This window comes from Gasterosteus aculeatus, chromosome 18, assembly GCF_964276395.1.
Source record: "Gasterosteus aculeatus chromosome 18, fGasAcu3.hap1.1, whole genome shotgun sequence".
Classification (NCBI taxonomy): domain Eukaryota; kingdom Metazoa; phylum Chordata; class Actinopteri; order Perciformes; family Gasterosteidae; genus Gasterosteus; species Gasterosteus aculeatus.
The window spans coordinates 8,881,660-8,900,888 of record NC_135706.1 but is presented as its reverse complement, the minus strand read 5'-3'; the positions used below and the strand labels follow the sequence as shown (position 1 = coordinate 8,900,888).

The 19,229-nt window shown below is 44.8% G+C and overlaps 1 protein-coding gene across 2 annotated transcripts in view; it reads right to left on the bottom strand.

The window, feature by feature from the left end:
• Positions 1-816: 816 nt before the first annotated feature.
• The window catches only part of akap12b (A kinase (PRKA) anchor protein 12b), a 35,305-nt gene continuing 16,892 nt past the window's right edge, over positions 817-19,229 (bottom strand). Inside the window, exons 1-3 of one of the 2 annotated variants that reach the window (XM_040159992.2) lie at positions 11,479-11,895; positions 3,600-7,757; positions 817-2,923 (exon numbers count right to left, since the gene is read on the bottom strand). In XM_040159992.2, coding sequence (XP_040015926.2) covers positions 3,604-7,757; positions 11,479-11,503 — 4,179 coding nt within the window. In that variant the 5' untranslated portion in view covers positions 11,504-11,895 and the 3' untranslated portion in view covers positions 817-2,923; positions 3,600-3,603. Of the gene's footprint in view, positions 2,924-3,599; positions 7,758-11,478; positions 11,896-19,229 lie in introns of those variants that run through there. The other variant, XM_078093113.1, reaches the window with a different exon arrangement.

Here is a 19,229-nt window from a genome sequence, read left to right as displayed (position 1 = left end):
AGCCGTTTTCTTTATTGTCTACTCAGGTCCGGGCGTGAAAAGGCTGTCAAATTGAATTGATAGCTAAGTATTTTTGTCATGACATTTCCAATCATAAGACCATCTTTAATAAGACATCACATTTTGGCAAAAATGAAAAAGAGGAAATAGTTGCTCAAATGTACTACTGACTTTAATTTCTCAGAGCTCAGAAATGTGCACATCTTTAAGAAAAGTCTAAATCCTTCCTCATTTAGTCGTATTCGTTCTTCTGCCAGACTGGACTTGTGACGCATTGGTTTGTGTGTGTGTGGGTGTTTAAACATCTCAGGGAGATGAGAAGTTTGTCCTTCTGTCCACTCTGTATTGAAATAATTCATTTCAAACCCATGATCCCGCTCCCCAATGCCCATCTGTGATCTATATGTGTTCTCAGGAACGTGAGTACAAACAATTTAGTTTTTCTTTCAATGAAGAATGAACAATAAAGACATTTTGTTTTATAACTGTGGAGGCTTTTGACTCATCTTCCTCAACAAAATGGATTTGTCATTAGTTCTTGTCCATCCATGCATGCATGGTTATTGCACACCATAATATAATTTAATATAAGTGTTTATTTAAGATTACAACCTCCTTATGAAGATATATTTCATATTGTTATACCTGTGTTTAACGTTATTGTTGGTTCATACGCTCTCCGCTTATAAAAGCCCCACAAGATGCTATAAACCATTTCTTAAAACAGCGTCTAGATGCTAAATTTATTCAGTTTCCCAGTGGTTATTAATGTCTTTATTGATGATGTATCATTCAAAAAGATAAATACAAGGCACATACCATTTTCTCTACCTTTATTGAATGAAATATAGACAAGTTTCTCTATCCTTACTATTAACAGCTTGGAAAATATAAAATACAATTAGGACCATGCTACATGAATATTATGTTAAATGTCTGGTTATTGGTTAATATCACAACAAGGTTTTAGGTACATACAGTAGGTATACAATCTGTACAAATGTTAAGAGGTTCACAGTTAAGTGTGTTACAAAAAGCAGGCTGAAGTGTCCCCATCTAAATGCTTTACATTATTCAACAATAGCAAAAGTCTTGAATCACTTATATTTAACATAAAGCGTGAATTAATGTGACACGTTCTCTTGAGTCAAGGTAAAGGGAATTTGTGACCTAAGTGGGGTCCACACCACACCTGATCTTTCTCTTGTTTGGTCATAAGGCTGAGTGAAATGCGGATTTGTAACAGAAACACTTGTTTAATCTTAAAGAATCCTGAAGGGACGCAGTGCAAGTTTGCCAAATTTGGTTAAGATACAAAAACCAGTGCAGCCCCAAGGTCACGTTAGCTTTGGTGGGGAAACCGATATTCCTCCACCTGAAAACCTCTCCCACTTTACCAGTGAACTTGCAAAATGAGCTCTGACCTTGTGACTTGGGTTTGATGTGTGACTTAAAGCAGCTGAGTCAATGCTCGGGGAATTTAATTGGATGCAACTCATGCCTGATTCTGTGAGCAATGGAAAGACCATGACTCCCTGATTGATCTTAACTTGATTTGGCTTTTAAATTAAGGTCAAAAGAGATCTCATCTTTGCTTCTGGTACAACGCAGTCTGTGTCTGTGCATCTCCGAAGCCCCAACCAGTTTAAGGAACCCGAGCAATCATGCTGAGTGAAGAACACAACATAGGAGCAGGTACCATAAGACGTGATTGAACATTTTCGTACTTCATCACCCAGTTAAAGCCAAAATGACCACTAAAAAATGCAGTACTTTTTGTGGGCGACAGAGGGCATCAACATACTGTCAGGAACTATAAACATAGTGAGGTGAGGAAGGTGTTAAATGTAAAAAATACATACAGTATGTAACACATTAACCCAAAATGGCTTCATTTGTCACTGTTTACCAAATACCTCCGCCGCATGATCAAATGAGGGTGTTATAATAGCATTTTATTGTATTATTACATGACACAATGTGTAACAATGTCTTTTCACAGTTTATCAGGCAGTGATTGTTTCTTATCTACATGACGTTTTTTAAATATTTTGTTGTGGTGCAGAGTGAAAACATATTGTGGCAATGCAATGTGTCAAAAACATTTGTTGTTGCCTATCATTATCCTCTCTGCCCTCTGGTAGTTTTCTGCAGTCAGTGTCATCACTAACTGTCCGTGGAATCACACTTGTACCATGGTTTAGTTATAGTTGCTACAGAGTTTTGAAATAATCATTGGCTATGACCAGTAGAAGCTGCGATACACCGACTTACAGGCAACAGTCTTGTTTTGTTGCAGCAGCCGTCACGTTTACTGTAATCATGTTGCTCAAAAGAATACCCGATGTATCACAGCTTAATGTGGGAATTAAAAAAAAAAAACATCAAGGCACCGATGTCCAAACAAAATAAAAATGAACAAAATAAAGACTTACTGAAGAATGAAAGATAACTCAAATATAAATACAATATACAAGATAATAATCCTCCATCTCTTCACCTTCTGACCCAATCTCACTCTCCCCGCTAAACACGGACAAACACACTCGCGCCTACGTGAGAACAGACACACACTCGACCAGGTGGCAGACTCAAGTCAAATGCAGGAACTTCCTGACTATGGAAAAACATCTAATTGGTAACGAGCCAGATGGGATGCTTAAGTGTGTGTGTGTGTGTGTGTGTGTGAGAATGAGAGGGAGTGGGTGGAGTTGGCGGTGTGGCGTCACGTTGTGTTGACGGGGCTGCAGGATGGGGTTGGAATACAGGTGGAGTACAGGTGGAAGGGGAGGTAGTGTCACTCAGTCTTTGTGGGCAGAACCTCGTCTCAGTGTGTTACCACAGAGCCGCTCTCTCCCGGTCTCCCTCATCCCTCATTTCCTGGTGCAGTGGGTTTCCCAGGCATCAGTCATTGTGTCTTCAGCTGCGGTGGAGAGAAGAGAAATAATTAAAAAAAAGGCATTAGGAAAAAGAAAAAACTCTGGCAAAAAAGCAAAATGTATCTGAGATTACATTAACCGTTACATGGTCGAGATATAATTCAATCAAAACAACCGAAAAGGCCCCCTTAAGCTCTTTGAGGCTTTGTAATTTAATCTAACAAATGCGTAGTCCGACATGGTTTCCTGACTCCGTACGGAGCCCGTGATGGAAGGAAGGACGGAGCGGAGGATTCATTATCAGTCTTTCAGCACAAGTTCATCTGCCCCTCACACAGCGCTTCCCTTTAAGACCCCGGTCTGCAAAAAAGGGGTCAACGGCGGCATTCCTACTTTGATATCAAAGGTCCCCTGGTTACGCATACCCTGAACAAAAGCTTTTTCATCTGTTCAGCGGGCAAATCCCCTCCCCTACTCCCTAATAAAAGTGGGGCCCATTGATGTCTCGAAAAAAAGCCACTGAGAGAAGATTGCTTGATAGGCCAACGAAGGAATTTGAAAATAACAAGGTTTTTACATCCTTTACTGTTACTTTCGTAGTTTGTAGAATGGAAATACTAAACAGAATCAACATTTTGATTACCTGCATCATGACTTTTTAATATTAAAAACTGTTGTCACGTAAACAATTCCCCTTTGAGGTTGTAAGATCAGTCTCACCTGCTCATGATGCTGCTGTGATCTCCGTGGAAACAGGCTCAATCTCCTTCACGGCCTCCTCGATCACCTCGATCACCTGCGCCATCACTTCTGCGCACTTCCCCGACGGTGTTTCTGGTGCCTCTGCTTCTGTGACTTGGTCCGGGGCGGCTTGGGGTTCTTCTGACAGTGTTGGGAGTTTGCTTTGAGTCACAGCAGTCTTCACGTTGGTGTCTTCGGCCAAAGAGCCGTTGCAATCGAACCCTTCGGCAACTTCTTCCTCCACTGACGGCTCCTCAAACACCTGCGCTGTCTGCAGGACCACTTGGACCGGCATGTGAATCTCAAGCACTTTGTCTTCGTTCTGCTCTGACTTTGATTCCTCCGACTGTTGTTCCACTTCCTCGGCTGCTTCTTCCACACCTGCTCCGTGAACCTCCGCTTCTTTTTTGCTCTGCTCCTCCTCGACTTGTCCATTCTCCACGCCTGCCTGACTCTGACCCTTTATCTCTACGACTTCCTCTACTACAATTTCCTCACTTACTTTTGCCTCCACTGCTTTCAGCAACCCTTCGGCTGGTTTCTTCTCCTCCACAGAGGCACCGAGGCTCTCTGTGACCTCCACTGCGACAGTGTCCATGACCTCCGTGGCAACATGGAGCAGCTGAGGGGACTTTGATGCTGGTTTCTCGCAGACAACAGCAACAGGGGTGTCAGAGATAACCTGGCTGGTCTCCATAGCTTCCTCTATTGTTGCTACGGCCTGGACTGGTGTATGAGTGGCAGGCTTGGGTTCAGGCTCAGGGGCATCTTCTGAAACTTTATCCACGGCATCCTGAATGACAGACTGGGCAATGGCGATGCTCTGAGCCTCAATTTCCCCGGTCGGCACCCCTTCCGCCACGGTTTCCTCCACATCCTTGCTGGGCTGCTCAGTGACTGCGCTGATGTCGGTCGTGGCCTCCACAGTCTCCTGTGCTTCAACCTCCTCCTTGGTCTGCTGCACCTGGACGGATTCATCAACGGCTGCCTCTGGTGTGTTTTCCAAGGCCATCAGGTCTGATGCCGCCGCAGCGACTGGCGCCACAAGGATTAATGTTTGGGAGATAACAACCTCGTCACTTGGTTCAACCACCGAAATGGTTTGCTCAGTCTCGTTTGTGACACATATCACCGTTGCATCTTGGGTGGAGACTATCTCTGCACTCACACACTGAACTTCTTCTTTCACCGTATTTTGTTCGGTTGCAGCAAGCTGCTCCACATCCATTTTCACTTCCTTGGTTTCCACACATGGCTCGGTGACTTGTACGCCCTGCGTGCAAATGGCTGCTTCGTGTGTTGGTGTGATGGGATCGCCTCTGGTGACATCCTTGGGGAGGTTCTCGCTCACGGTGGGAGGCTGAATGATTTCAGACTCCCCCTGGACGGTGTTGACACTCACAACCATCTCAATCTCGGGTTCGTGGCTCTCAGCGGCAGCTTGACTCAGATCACCTGGTGAACCTTCAACGACAGGCTCAAGCTCGGTGGTGTCCACCTGGTGCAGTTGGGCATTGCAGATGGCAATTTCCGTAGAGACGGCTTCCTCTGCAATTGCTGGCTTATTTTCCATTGACAACTCTGAGGTTAGACCATCATTGATCACAGCCACAGCCTCTATAACTGGCATCACCGGTTTCTGAAAAGCTACTTTGGCAATCTCCTTGGTTCCGAGGCCGGTGCAGATGGCCGTGGCGTCATGGTGAGCGTGTGGCTCCAGGACGGTATACGTCTTTGACTTTGCCTTCTCAGACGGTGGTTCATACTCTGTTTGATCAGAACCTACCTCTACTGGTACATCTTCAACCGCCACACTCGTCTGGGGTGGGATTTCACAAATTTCAGCCTGTAAGCCCTCCATCACCTCCTCTGCGCTCTCCGCCTTGGGTCCTTTAGGAACAGGTGTAGTTTCTGCAGATGGAGCCGGAGCAAAAGAGGTTACCTCGGCCGTGGACAGTCTGCGCCCTGTGCGTTTGGGAACTTCAAGAGTCAGATTGTCCTTGTCCTCAGTTTCTTCCTCTGCGACGTCAGTGTCGACTGACTTTGGCGTGGCAGCATTCTCCGCCTCCTCCGGGATGTCACTGAGCTGCTCGTGTTTATTGTCGCCGTCTTCAACAGCTGCTGGGATCCATGAAGGCGATCTATCTTCGGCGGAAACGTTAATGAGGACGTCCGCAGGTTTTTCTTGGATCGCCTGTTCGGCTTGTTCGACCTGGTCTTCATACTCTGAGAGTGGAACTACAGCCGGGGTGTCAGAGTCCTCCTCGCTCTGTTCGGTGGATGATTGTTTCTCAGATTTCTTCTTTCTGCGTCCGGGAAAGAGCTTCCTCAAAGAGAATGACGACTCATCTTTTGGTGCTTCGCTGTCTGACTGGACTTGTTCTGTACTGTCCTCGAGCTTTTCCTCAACTTTGGCCTTGTTCTTTGGCATAACCATGCGTTTCAGTGTGTCCCAGGTGGACTCCTTCTCAGCAGATGGGCTCAAAGGTTCAGTGGAGGAACCAACTTCTCCATCGCTCTCTGTGGTTTGGGAACTGACAAGGGCAGCCTCGGTTTTTCCCACCTGCTCCACTTCCAGCGCTGCTGCCACCGATTCCTCTTCAACCTTGGTCTCTTCATCGTCGGAATCGGACGTCTTCCTCGTCCTCTTTTTGGGTCCACCCATACACATGAGAGCCTCCCAGGAGACAGAGTTGTCCATTTTCTTTTTGGGCTCCTCGGTGCTGCTGGCCAGTTTCTCAGTGTTTTCAGTCTTTGGTTCATTCTCGGTTGGCTTCTCCTCCTCGGCCTCCTCCTCAACACTCTTATCTGCTAACGGGGCACTCTCAGAAGAGGACAGAGTGGCTGACTTGGCTGTTTTTTCAGCTGTGGCGTCATCTTCACTCTCAGAAGACCGCTTGACACGCTTCTTGGGTGTGACTAGTTTCTTGAAGGAGGACCAGGCAATGATCCCGTCTTTTTTCTTCTCTCCATCAGAGGCAACTTCCCCATCAGTCTCTTGGCTGGACTCATTCTGGGTCACCTCCACAGCAATGACATCCTCTCCCACCTCCTCAGGAGATGCGGGCCCACTGTCAGTTTTTGGATCCTCTGCCGACTCAGTGGAGGATTGAAGCTGCTCAGCCGCATGCTCAGCAGTGAGCTTTGTCTCAGCGTCTTTCTTGGCCTTCTGTTTCTTAGTTGAGAGCTTCTTTAAGCCAGCTCCAGCGAAAAGCTTTTTCAGGGGGCTTCCCTGGGGCTTGACCTTCTCCTGTGATGATAGCAGCTCAGCCTCAGTAGTCACCTCTGCCGGCGCCTTCTCTTCTTCTGCACTCGGTTGTGCTTTTTCCTCCTCTGGTTTGGTCTCCTCAGTAGTCGCAGCTGCAGGGGCTTCCACGGCGACCTCAGGCTCAGTGGTACTCGCTGATTTCACTTCCTCGGGAGTAGTTGGTGTCTCCTCGTTAGTTTCTTGGTCAACGTCGTCTTTCTCCTCCTTTTCTTCCACAGCAGTAGCAGTGTCATCTGTCTTAGCTGTCTCTTCCTCAACGGCAGCCACCTTGTCTTCCTCCTCTTTTGTTTTCTTGATGCTGGCCTTCTTTCTCAGATTAGAGAATAGTCCTCCACTGAAAAGCTTCCTGAAGGGGGACATGGTGGTCTCTCCTTCTTTTTCAGCTCCTTCATCAGTAGCTTCAGCAGCTGTGTCTTCAGCTGGGGCATCAGTGGTTTCGGCATTGTCGGCTTCGATGGCTTCAGCCTCATCAGTAGATGCCTCTGCATCCGCCTTCTTCTCCTCAGTTGAGCTCTTCTCCTCGGCAGTGGCAGCCTCTTCCTCCTTTGCGGGTTCACCAGTCACACCGACCTCCTCTACTTCTTCCTTATCTTTGACGGTCAATAGCTTAACAGGATCTTTCTCCTCACTTTTGTCCTTCTTCAGTGTGAACTTAAAGCCCACAAAGCGGAAGATCTTCTTGAAGCCAACTTCGTTGGCATCTTCGGGTTTCTCCTCCGCTGCTTTTTCCTCTACAGCTGAGATGTCATTGGCATCAGGAGACTCTTTCTCCACTTTGTCGCTGTTTACTTCAGGAGCCATGTCGCCCTGGATGGCGTCCGTCACCTCAGGAACCTCCTCCTTCTGAGCCACACCATCAGGCTGGCCAACTGAAAAGACAAAGAAAACTCACTTTAGCTTTACTACGCCCTCTCACAGCTGCTGCTGTGAAACATCACAGTATTCACATTCTGTCCACATAAAGCTGGGATTTGTAACTCACAAGTTATTATATTTGGGTAACGATTAGGATGTCAATTTGCGTTTAATGAAGAAACTATGGGATTACTAATGGAGGGGGACCCCGTCAACTCAAGAGAGGGGGTTCATTGCCATCTGCATTTCATCAAAAGCGTTTAATAGAGAGGATTTGCTATGATCTTAACCCCCTGAGCAGATTTAACAAACATTAGAGCACTGAATTGATTAAGGACGATGAAATCTGCCAAGCTGATACTGTGCTTGACAAACACGTCGAAAAAATAAAAGATGAGTCGCTGAACCAAAAAAAACATAAATCCCCAAAGGGAGTTCCATAGAAAACGTTACACATGCGAGAAATGCTTTAGGACATTTGTGAACTATTGAACCAAAACATGGGAGCAGACCCATTAGATTAGAACATCTGGCAACCACCAGGACTGTGGTTAATTCCCAGGTACAATACTTACACATCTCATACCACAGATGCGACACACACACACACACACACACACACACACACACACACACACACACACAACGTCTGCCCGACATGTGTGTCTGTGTTTTGACAGAGGAAGGCGCAGGGGGATTACGGCCTGTCAGTGTTTTTTTCCTATGCCTTTCTCCTCAGATCCCACTACAGGAAAACCTCACATCTGATACCCCTGGACTCTCAAAACAAATTCCCGGGACCTTTAATTCCAAGCTATCAGCTTTCACACATAACTGTGGGAATTACCTCCTTTGGAATAATACTATGTTCCAAACAAGGTGTTGGATACCATTTCACATCTAAAATTATATGCTATGACCCGCTGAATGAAAATCGGATACAGTTTTTACATAGAAACATGAATTTTGGTTCTTGACTCTTCTTAAAAATGTTTTCTATCCGCCCACCTCTGTCCACATCCTTTTCCTAAATTATAGCCGTTATGCTTCACTCGGTAGCACTGCATTTAGCTTTAAATTTAAAAAGTATATATATATATATATATATAATATCTAGAAATTAGCAAACAGGAGTGTTTTTGTATGATAAAATTTGTATGATATAATAAACACATGTTTTCATACCCCGATGTTGTTAGTGAGGGCCCGCCCATATTTTATGCATAGATTTGACCTAGGTGGAATGTGAGCTATGTTTGGGAAATGTATATAAAGATGCCCTGAACGCAATCAGAATTTAAATAACAGGGGACTTTATTTACTTTACAGGAATGCTATTATTTTCATTGGGTTTGACTTTGCCCATCTACGATTCAAACCAAACAATAAAGGCCTCTACTACCACCACCCCCTCCTTAAAATTAAAAATTAAAAAAAGTCCCAATCTCCTTGACCCAAATTCCACAACAGCAGGATGGAGGGGGACGCACCCCCCACTCACACTCAAGCAAACAAAAGCATTCTAACCCTCCCTGGCCTCCGAAAATAAAGGAAGGGGGGTGGTCCACTCTTCTATTATAAAGACACGCTGCAGCTTGGGAGAGGTCCGCTGACTTAACCAAAATAGTGTTAATATACATTTAAAAGGCCTGGGTGATTTACAAACTACAACTACACGGCAGTGGGCTCCGTCTCTCACATAGGTGTTATTCTCAGGGTCCCATCTCACAGTTGTTAAGCAAAAAGGCCAAACCAGAAGAACAACAACCCCCCCCAAAAAAGGGTGTCTGTAATACCTGAACACAATAACAGATTCAGCTCAATTATGCAAAAACAGCAATCCATGTTTAAACCAGCTCCTCTAAGATGAAGCCAATGAAGATCTGGTGTAGCAAAGCAAAGACCTTTTGAATTAAGTGTGTGTGTGTGTGTGTGGGAGGATTCCCACTGTTTGAAAGCCAGACGAGGCCATGTGTATCTACATGGATAATAAAACGGGAACCATGTTGATTTAACAGACTACTGGCATCTCTCCCGTCTTTTTGATCTCCTTTTTTTTTTTTTTTTTTTTTACAGTCACACAACTGTTAACATCCCTCAATGATTTGGTTTGTGGTTAGGGGAGGTTAATGTGTGGTGGAGAATGCTGAGTGTTTTGAATAGCGACCACCAGAAAGAATGTGAGTGTGAGGGGCGAGGCTACGGGGGGCGAGGACGGGACAGTTAAGAGGTGGCGTTAAAGGGGGGTAGGGTCTCTGCCCTTGGGGCCAAAAGCCTGTACTCACTTTAGAGGGTGTGACATATGTCTGACACACACATTCCTCGCTGAAATACTTTGTTTGTGTGCGAGTCGGAGCATTTGGTAAAGTGATGCTCTCATATCAAATACCACCCCCCCCCCCCCCAAAAAAAAACAATTAAACTCTCCTTCAGTGAGATCAGATCCTGTTTCAGCACTAGTATGTGTCTGTGTGTTGTCTGGGGGGGGGGGTAGGGTGGGGGGGGAGCTGAATGGGAGCCATTCTTCCAGGACACTATTAGCAAACTTGGCAAATATATGTAAATCGTGATTGTAATTATCAGTCTGGAGGAGAAGCCCTTTAAACAAAAGAAGTCAGTTAAAAAGAGGGCACGGGGACTATTCCCCCCCCCCCCCTCATCCCCCAACAGACACCATACAAGCACTCCCTGTCTGCATCAAAAGGTGTGGTCGAAGGCTCTCCGAAGGATCCCCCCCACACACACACACACACACACACCATCAGCACGAACAACACCCACTGTAGCACAATTTATCTAATCAAGGAAAAGTCTGAACCGTAAACACAGATACGCATCATTGCTTTCTGTGCAGAAACCCAAAACCTGAGGTCACCACAAAGAAAAACATTACAGCTCTGCTTAATTTCAACCATCACTCCCAATTATGAACTTAAGAAGAATTGGTCTTGGCATGCAATTAATTTTATACTCCACCCCTTCTCCTCCCTCCTCGAGCTCTGTGGCTAAGCTGCGGAATAACCCCACTGGGAATTAGGACCCCACTCTCTAATGAAATGCTTTACATGACGGGACAGCTGGCTCAGACCGGGATGTGAGCTAAACGCAGACTTTCCAAATGTTTCTATGAAGGCATCTTCACATGTTTATTTTGGGCAGCTGTGCATGTGTGAGTTATTCTCACGTCAAAGGTTGGGTGGTGGTGGAGGACATATCCTTCATAGTTCAGCGCATCTATATTAATATGTGAGATGTTATATATAGTCGATAAACAGGATTTTATTGCAGGGATAATGTGAATGTGAGGGGATGTTTTCTTGTACAAACTACTGCAGATTTGCACAATTGGTGAAACACCATCTGATGATGCACCTTTGAAGTTAAGCTCCTTGCAGTGTGAAACAAAAGTTGATCAAAACAGAAAACTACAGCATCAAAACGTGATTTGACTTTCTACACGAGGAGGCTCTGCAGTGGCCAAATCCAAACCATCACCCACTGAGCCAGAAGATTCACAAACCCAATGCTAACTAACCACACCCTCAGCACAACAATACCTTCAGCTATTCCCACTGGTGTGAAGAGAAACCAACGGTTTCTTGTGTCAGGCACATCCTGAATAAATTTGTAGTTTTCACAAAATAAATCAACGTATAGAAGTCATTGTTTTAGCACAGTTAAAGAACACTTATAATGTAATTAATGAGACCACATTTAAAAAAAATGGTTTCTTACCCGTTAAAGTTATCGTTCCAAGCATTGGTAAAAGTCCAAAAAGTCTTCCTTCAAAATCTTTGTAAAAACGAAGAAATCTAAAAAATATATATATTTCTAAAATTGGTCCCTTCTCGTGCCTTCCTTCACTTTGGCGAAACACTCGGTTAATTGAATAAGATCTGCTCCGTCTGCGCTACTTAACTCTGTCTGTGGACAGAAGCTGTGTGTTCCTGCTTCTCTCTCGCAGCGCTTCTCAGCCAGTATGAACAGAGGAGAGGAATCCACACACATTTCAACAGGCTGACACACATGTCATGTTAGGACCACCCCCGCCTCCCTCTTCCTCCCACCTCCCCCTCCTTTCTTCAGCTGTTCTGAATGAGCACCCCTCCTCCTCCTGCAACCCCCTATGCCCCCCCCTTCCCTCCGACCTCACTGTCCAGCCTGGATGACCGGAGCTCATCATGTGTTTTCTCCCCCAAAGCCACCACAGGCCACTCGCCTCCTTCGATTGCACATTGCACGTTGCTTCCACACTACGCTTCTTCCCTGGTCTTGAACCCAATCCGTCCCCAAATGGCGGTTTCTCACTGAACTCTTTCAGACGAGTAGCCACCACACCCAGGTCCCCTGTACTCCCCCCTTGTCTCCCCCACATCTCATGGCTCATGTCACTGGTCCATGTGCAGGAATGTTGACGGAGGAAAACCAGAGGGGTGTTTCAGGGAGTTACTGGTATTTAAGATTTTTACATCTGAATTATTTCTTTTTGTGTGTGTGTGTGTGTGTGTGTGTGTGTGTATCAGACTATACAATCAACCAATTGCAAATGATTTAAAGCGAAACCTGGACCGGGGTGCTGTTGAGTAGCTGCATGCCCCATCTGAATGTTAATAGGCCCCTCTCAATTACGCCAAGGCAGACACGTTTAGCTCAGCTTTTGTTGGAGGAGGTGTGGGTAGAGGGGGTAGAAGGAATGCAGATAAATCCTCAGGTAAATACCAGCACAATCAGGTCTGTCACACTTCGGCATTGTCCCAGAGGAATGTGTGAATTCCATCCAGAAGGCTCCCAAACGGGTGATAACAGCAGTAACCAAGTACCGTCTGAAAGCCGCCTGGTACCAAAAGCGTTTAGACTTTTATAATGCAACAACTAGGCGACTACTGGCTCCAAAAGCTCCCAGAGAACTGAGGAGCTGAAGGGGGGAGGAAAGAAAAGAGCTACAGATCTAGTGACCTCATATTTGCAGTATAAAGTTCCAGGATCATTTAGGGAATCTTCAACGCATTATAGACAAAATTTGCTTTTCTTTTGCAAAGGGGACCAGCATCATGAGGTAGAGAGTATAAGTAAGAGTATATCATGAAGGACCCTTCCATTTGATCACAGTCATCCACACATCCACATTTGATTCTGACACACCAGTGAGTCCTTCAATTGTTCAAATCACTCATCCGGTGGGAATTTCACTATTTGTACCACATTTGACTGTACTCCATATTATGCTGAGTGAACAGTGAGTCACACCAAAGGGAATTCAGGGGTTGCTGAGAGTATCTCTGTTGCGTCTTCCTTTCACTCCCAACTTCCTTTAAATGACTCACACACACATCAGTCACATTCCCGGACTTCCACACACACTGAAATATTTTAATTTAGGCAGAGCTTCGGGCTACACCAGCTCTGACTTTATTCTGCTAACAAATACGTCTTTATGTTCACCAAATACTATAAATCACTTATTTCCCCCCCCCTAATTTGGTTAACCAATTATGGCTCACAAACCCGCTGTGACCAGGATAATTTAAAACCAAATCTGCCACCAAACACTGTTTAAACCTTCATTTCAAACTCAAGTAACGATGCATCGACCTTTTTATAAAACGGCCATAAGTTCCCACAGCCAAGTGTGACAAGTTTTGTTTTTTGTTTGATCAACAGCCCAAATACTCAAAGAAAGGTATTTCACTCAATGCAACATCAGATAACTTCAATCAAGAACTAAAATCAGATGATATAAAAAAGATGATAAACCTTAAAGCTACTTAAGAGGAAATAAAAAGGAAGGACAGGGTGTCAACGGGGCACTTTAATTTAATTAAATGAGCTTTTATCTAATGAAAATTAATTCATTAGATAAAAGCTAATTTAATTCAATTATATTTCAACCACAGCAATAAATGAATGAAAGTGTATATTGTATTAAATCAAGTCGGGAGAAAACCGTGCCACGTCTGAGACGGTGACGCCCTTCATATCTCTGCAAATCAAAAGCGTGCCTGAGCTGAGGAATGTTTGAGGAGGGGTCTTCGATGGTCAGGCGGGTGGGGGTTGGGGGTTGCTGGGCGGAGGAGCTTTTCGCAGCCTGTGAAGAAGTAAATGACATCATCGGACAGCAAAGGAGAAACCGCCTACTACTCGTCCAAGAACTGGATAGGACGATGCTGAAATAATTGGAGGAAAGGGAAACGAGGGCCACGAGTGTGTGAAACTGGATGAGATCAGAGAGATTCTTGGTTCAATGCCTCTCCTCTCCTCTCCGTTTGTCATATTCTGCACTTCTCCTTTCACAACTTTGTCTTTACCTCCAGAATCCACACAGGTCGACTTTAGTCCTTCTCCCCCTCCACCTATCTCTCCTATCCTCTCGAGAGGCCCCATCCGGACCCCTGTGCGGGGCCGGAGGGATGGACAAGAATGTCGGGCAGGAAACGCAGTCATTTTTCTTGACATCTTCACTTCCTCTAGCCCGTTTCCTCGATCTTCACTTCCTCCTGTACTCTGCACGCTCTGTCCAACAACCCTTCCGTCTTTTTACTCGCTGACGTTATTTCTGCACATAACTCCGTGCGGCGTGATGAGATGAACCCTGTAGATGTGACGTCTTAAGTGTAAGAATTTTGTGATCCTTTGTTTAGGTTTGCTGGAAAACAATGGAGAACGTTTGTTTGGAGCTTTCAGCGTAGAGGGAGAACATTGTGGCTCCGTGAAGGCAATCTTGTCTTGCACGTAACTGTAAACAAATAAACTCGAGATCACGTACGCGTGCTTCTGTCACTGTTGGTCTCAACGGCGGTCCGATTTAGGTCCCACGACAAAAAAACGGCCATTTTAAATTTAAGTGAGGAGTAGTATTCATCAGAGGGGGATATTGAGCTTTTTACCAAATGTTATACTTGCATTCCTGAAATATCTAAACAGCATTCCAGTTGTTGTTGTTATGCATAGTCTCGCCCTCCACTGCAGACTTAATTGTGAAAATGGGGAAATTTGGGGATGCTCATTTACAAACGAGTGTGGATCAAAGAGATGAATGAGAGCGGACGGTCGGCTGGTCGACACGATGCTTCGATCTATCCAGAGAAATGGGCGTTTCAAAAGATTGTGTGTATCCACATGCGCTGCTGATGGCAGTTTTTAATAAATGGCAGGAAAAGGCCGGCCCAAAAAGTGGCTCCTCTACTCTGTGAGCCAAAGAAGAGGGTTCCCACTCCGTCCCCAGCTGTGTTTCATGAGAACAATTGCTCGTATCCTTCTTGCTCTTCCTGGCTTCCATCTTCCTCACCTCAGCCCTTTGTATGGCTCTGTTTAGGATTTGGCAGAGGCCCATTAATGGGCGCTTCATCTGAACTAATAGAAATGGTAATCCTAACAAATCAATCTGTCTAAATATTTTTCTTTTCTTGCAAAGGTCAGTGGAGATAACCAACTGGACTGAGTCATTCCACTTGTTTTCACAACACTTTGACTTATTTCGAGATATTTCTCTACAAACAAACAAGCATAACTTAAGACAGGACGGAAGCAGGATGATTACTGACGTGTCGAGCATCCAGCACCAAGAAGATTAGACTTAGTTTTTACATCAGAGACGCCTTACGGACACGCTCTTGGCACATATTTATAGCAGATTTGATCATTATGTGCAAGGTGACACTGAGTTATTACAGCATATGTATACCGTCGGTACTAAAACCGGGGCCATGACGCCATGAAAGGTGGAAGAGAAAGGGGGGGGGGGGGGGGGTCAGTCACATTCCTTGTTCATTCTCTCAATCCAACATGTGCCTGGGGGAGGGTGGGTTTTAAGGAGGGAGATTAGGTTCCCTGATGCCAGGAAAGATGAGAGAAGAGAGCCTTTGGAGACGAGAGGGTCCTGGGGGGTCTGGGAGCTCTATCATGAGTCGGAACTTATTACTGTAATTTTAGGGCCCGATGTACCTGGGACACTCCTTTCAATACCTCAAAGACTGATGTGGTTGGGACGGGGCTGCACTTATTAGCTTTCTGACGTTAGCATTTAGCTCAAAGCGGCGCTGTAACCTAACAAATCTACAAGCTTTCCTTGCAAGTCCAGACCCAATAGTAATTAATTAATGTTGGTGACAGGGCTCTGTCAAAACAGACAATGCATAGCATACTATATATGTTATTAGGCTGTAAGTGTTTAATAATAAAAGCTACAAAAATAAGCTGTAGATAACAACACAAGTGCATTTTCACGTATGCAGGTAAGTTCAAGGGGAGGTGTAGGTTTGGTGTGTTTCAAGGCAAAGGGAGAGTGATGTCTCGGTAGACAATAGAATGATATATTGACAATTAGCTGCCCATTGTGTTTGAGAAAGAGGAAGAAAAAGGCTTTCTGTCTGATCAGTACAGAGCCTGAGACAGCAGTCGACAAATCACAGCTTTCTAATAGAGTTCTTCCATCCCCTCTCGCCCTGAAGTGCATCCTTCAAGCTGTCCCTTCATAACAAAGGACTGAATAAAATATGTGGCACTGATGAACATAATTGAGCTACGGACTGGACAGTGATGAATCTTGAGGGACTGAGGGCCTTTTAAGCACTCCAACCTAAAACTCTGCCTCCCTCATACTATCCTCTGAGGGGGGGGAAATCATTCATCATGTCTTGCACAAAGTTGATGGATCAGCATCTGCACAAATACAGTACAAACCAAGGACAAATAATTCCTCCCAGCAGTGTGACTACAGTTGAAAAAGATGCACACGAACATCTTAACAGGAAAGCTGCCATCGAAAAGGAAAGAAAAGGAACAGTCCAGGCGGGCTGGATTGCATTATGATGACTGAACGGCCTCATTGGCAGAGACCAGACTGTGAAGGGAGGGGTCCCTTCCACAGGCATGATGAACATTTTGGCAACATGGCTATAAATCTCCCACGAGCCTGAGTAAGTCTACCATTTATATTAATAATTAGTCCATAAAATTAGAAAAACCAGGATAATATTACAGAGAAACATCGCCAAACCCACCGTGAAGAAGTTTTATTTGATAAAGTAATGTATTAAACTACTTTGAGCAAAAGAAAAGCAAGCAACAGATGTTCCTTATTCTTTTTTTGGACCAACAACTCACAATTCTGACACTGACTCGTGTACACATTTTAATGAATAAATTCAACGGACTAATTCAATATGGTGAACTGCACCCTTCTGGTCCCCTAAGTGAGCTGAACCAAGCAGAGACGCAGGATTGGACCTATAAGGGACGCACAGCGTTGCGTTACACACAAACACTAACTGCACCAACACCAGAACGCACAAACACACTCAGCATTCCCTCAAAAATCTTCCAAGAAACCTCATCTATTCTCTCTCAAAGCCTGCGAGCCATCTGGGAGGGACCTTCAACGCCCCGGCCAGTAAATGACATCAGCGATGATGTCAGACTTTGGGCTCCCTCTGCGCCTCATGTGCCGACGCCCAGAATACGAGCGATCAAAACACAAATGCTTAGGTGTGCACGTCGACATAAAACAGCACCACAAAAAAAATGTTACTGTTACTGACGAGACAAACGTCTTAAAAGATTGCCGTGGTTACTTTGACAACACAGATATAATTGTAGTTGCACAGAGAGGTTCTATGATGATGCACTTTATTATTGGCCAATGCGACGATGCATTAATGGACAAACGTTAACCGGCTTTGCCTTCTATTTCTACACCTTCTTTTCTCTTGCACTTTGGTGGCCTCGTTCTCTGCTCTTTGGCGAAGGAACATTTCGTTTCTAAACTCTGCTTCCATGTAATATTTATTCAGTTCCTCTCTGTCCAATAACTCGGTGTAAACTCTGCATTCCTAAGCCTGAGCTCTCCAGCCTGGGATTTTTCTCAGCCCACCAAGGACGGCGAGAAGGTAAAAACCTGAATTACAGAATGATTTTCAAACAGTGCCGAGCCAAATTGTTTGCAATATTAATGCAAAACTGAAGGCAAACGCATTCCGTGTTTGAATTGACTCCTGGGGGGGCCCTCTGGAACACTTATCTCCTCACTATCCTCATAACTTTGATGCTATTTTATATGTATATACGTATATATTCGACTTGACAAGCGAATGCCTATTGAAGTCTGCAGACGTGTCCAATATTATGTTTATCCAGAACCTTTTACTTACTAATTAAAATATAAATAATAAGCACCAAAACAATCTTTTAGGAAAGCGAGGAACGCGTCTCACGTTGTCTTAAAGCAAGACTGTGATGTTATCCAAGGCGGCATGTGTGTTTGAGGGTTCTTCAAACTGAAAAAACACCAGTTTACCCGATAGAGGAAGATTGCGGTTGTGCATTCGTGTATTCCTGTGCATGCGTGTGCGCGCGTGTTTGCTCATGCGTCAGTCTTTTGATGTGCCGCCTGTCTTTTGTTGTTTTTCGTTGTTATCAGCGAGATTCCCCCTTCTCTTCCTGTCACCCCACAATGCGCCGGGGTCTTTATCAGCCTGCAGACGGGGTAGAGAAGTGTTGGGATGTGAGACCTTTCCGTACCTTCTGCTTCACTATCTTCTCTCCCTGAAGTGCATCTCCCTTCCTTTCACTCCCCTGCTCTCATTTAATCTCTAGCCTTGAAATTCTTTTCATAACTTCAGCGGTTTTCTGTTGTTTGTCACCAGTCTTCAGTCCTGCCGGTTAGAGCGCCAGGTTCGGTGAGGGAACTGGCTGTTTCATTTGTAGTGTGTTTTTAAGACAAGAGGAAGAAGAAGAAGTTGGTTTTGTGGACTCCTTACTATATCTATATCTTTGCACGTTACAAATGAACACCCAGTAAATGTCCACGGAAGAATTTCAACAACCAAATGACTCTCTGTTATTCCTCCTGCGCTCTGTAACGGCTCCAAAGGCCGTATTGGGTTACTCTATAAACGGACAGAATCGCTTCATTAAATTGGTTATTTGACGGAGTGGTATGTGACATATCTATGTGTTTTAAGTAGTGTAGGGTTACCTCTTCCCCAGGGCCATAACATATTATGAAATGCACAGGTTGCTTTGTGCGGGGCCCAGGTCACGGCCTGCTAAATATTTAGGGATGGTGTACAGGCCCTGCAGCCCTCCCAGATTGAGGGAGACACTATAGAAATGGCAAAGAAAATAAACAAACGTAGCACTGGAGATTGGAGGGTGCTGCGGTAGATGGTCAGAGCAGGTTGCTTCACATATTAAATTAAGGTGCAGGAAACTATTTTGGCCAATTAATGACGGGTTGATGATTAACACCTGTTACGCATCTTAAAAACGGCATTGTGTTCTCAGAGCATCTTCCACAAGACTAAAAAGAGAAGTCTTTTGACATTTCCACAAAGCTTTTAAACAACGAGAAACATGGAGCCTACTTCTGTGTTACTATGTTTTTACTATAATCTCCATTAACAGAGTTTGCATCCATGTTCAGAATATGTAGGAGGAGAAAAAAACGTCTGTGCAATTTGCTTGTAAACTGGCAACTTGTGAAACAATCC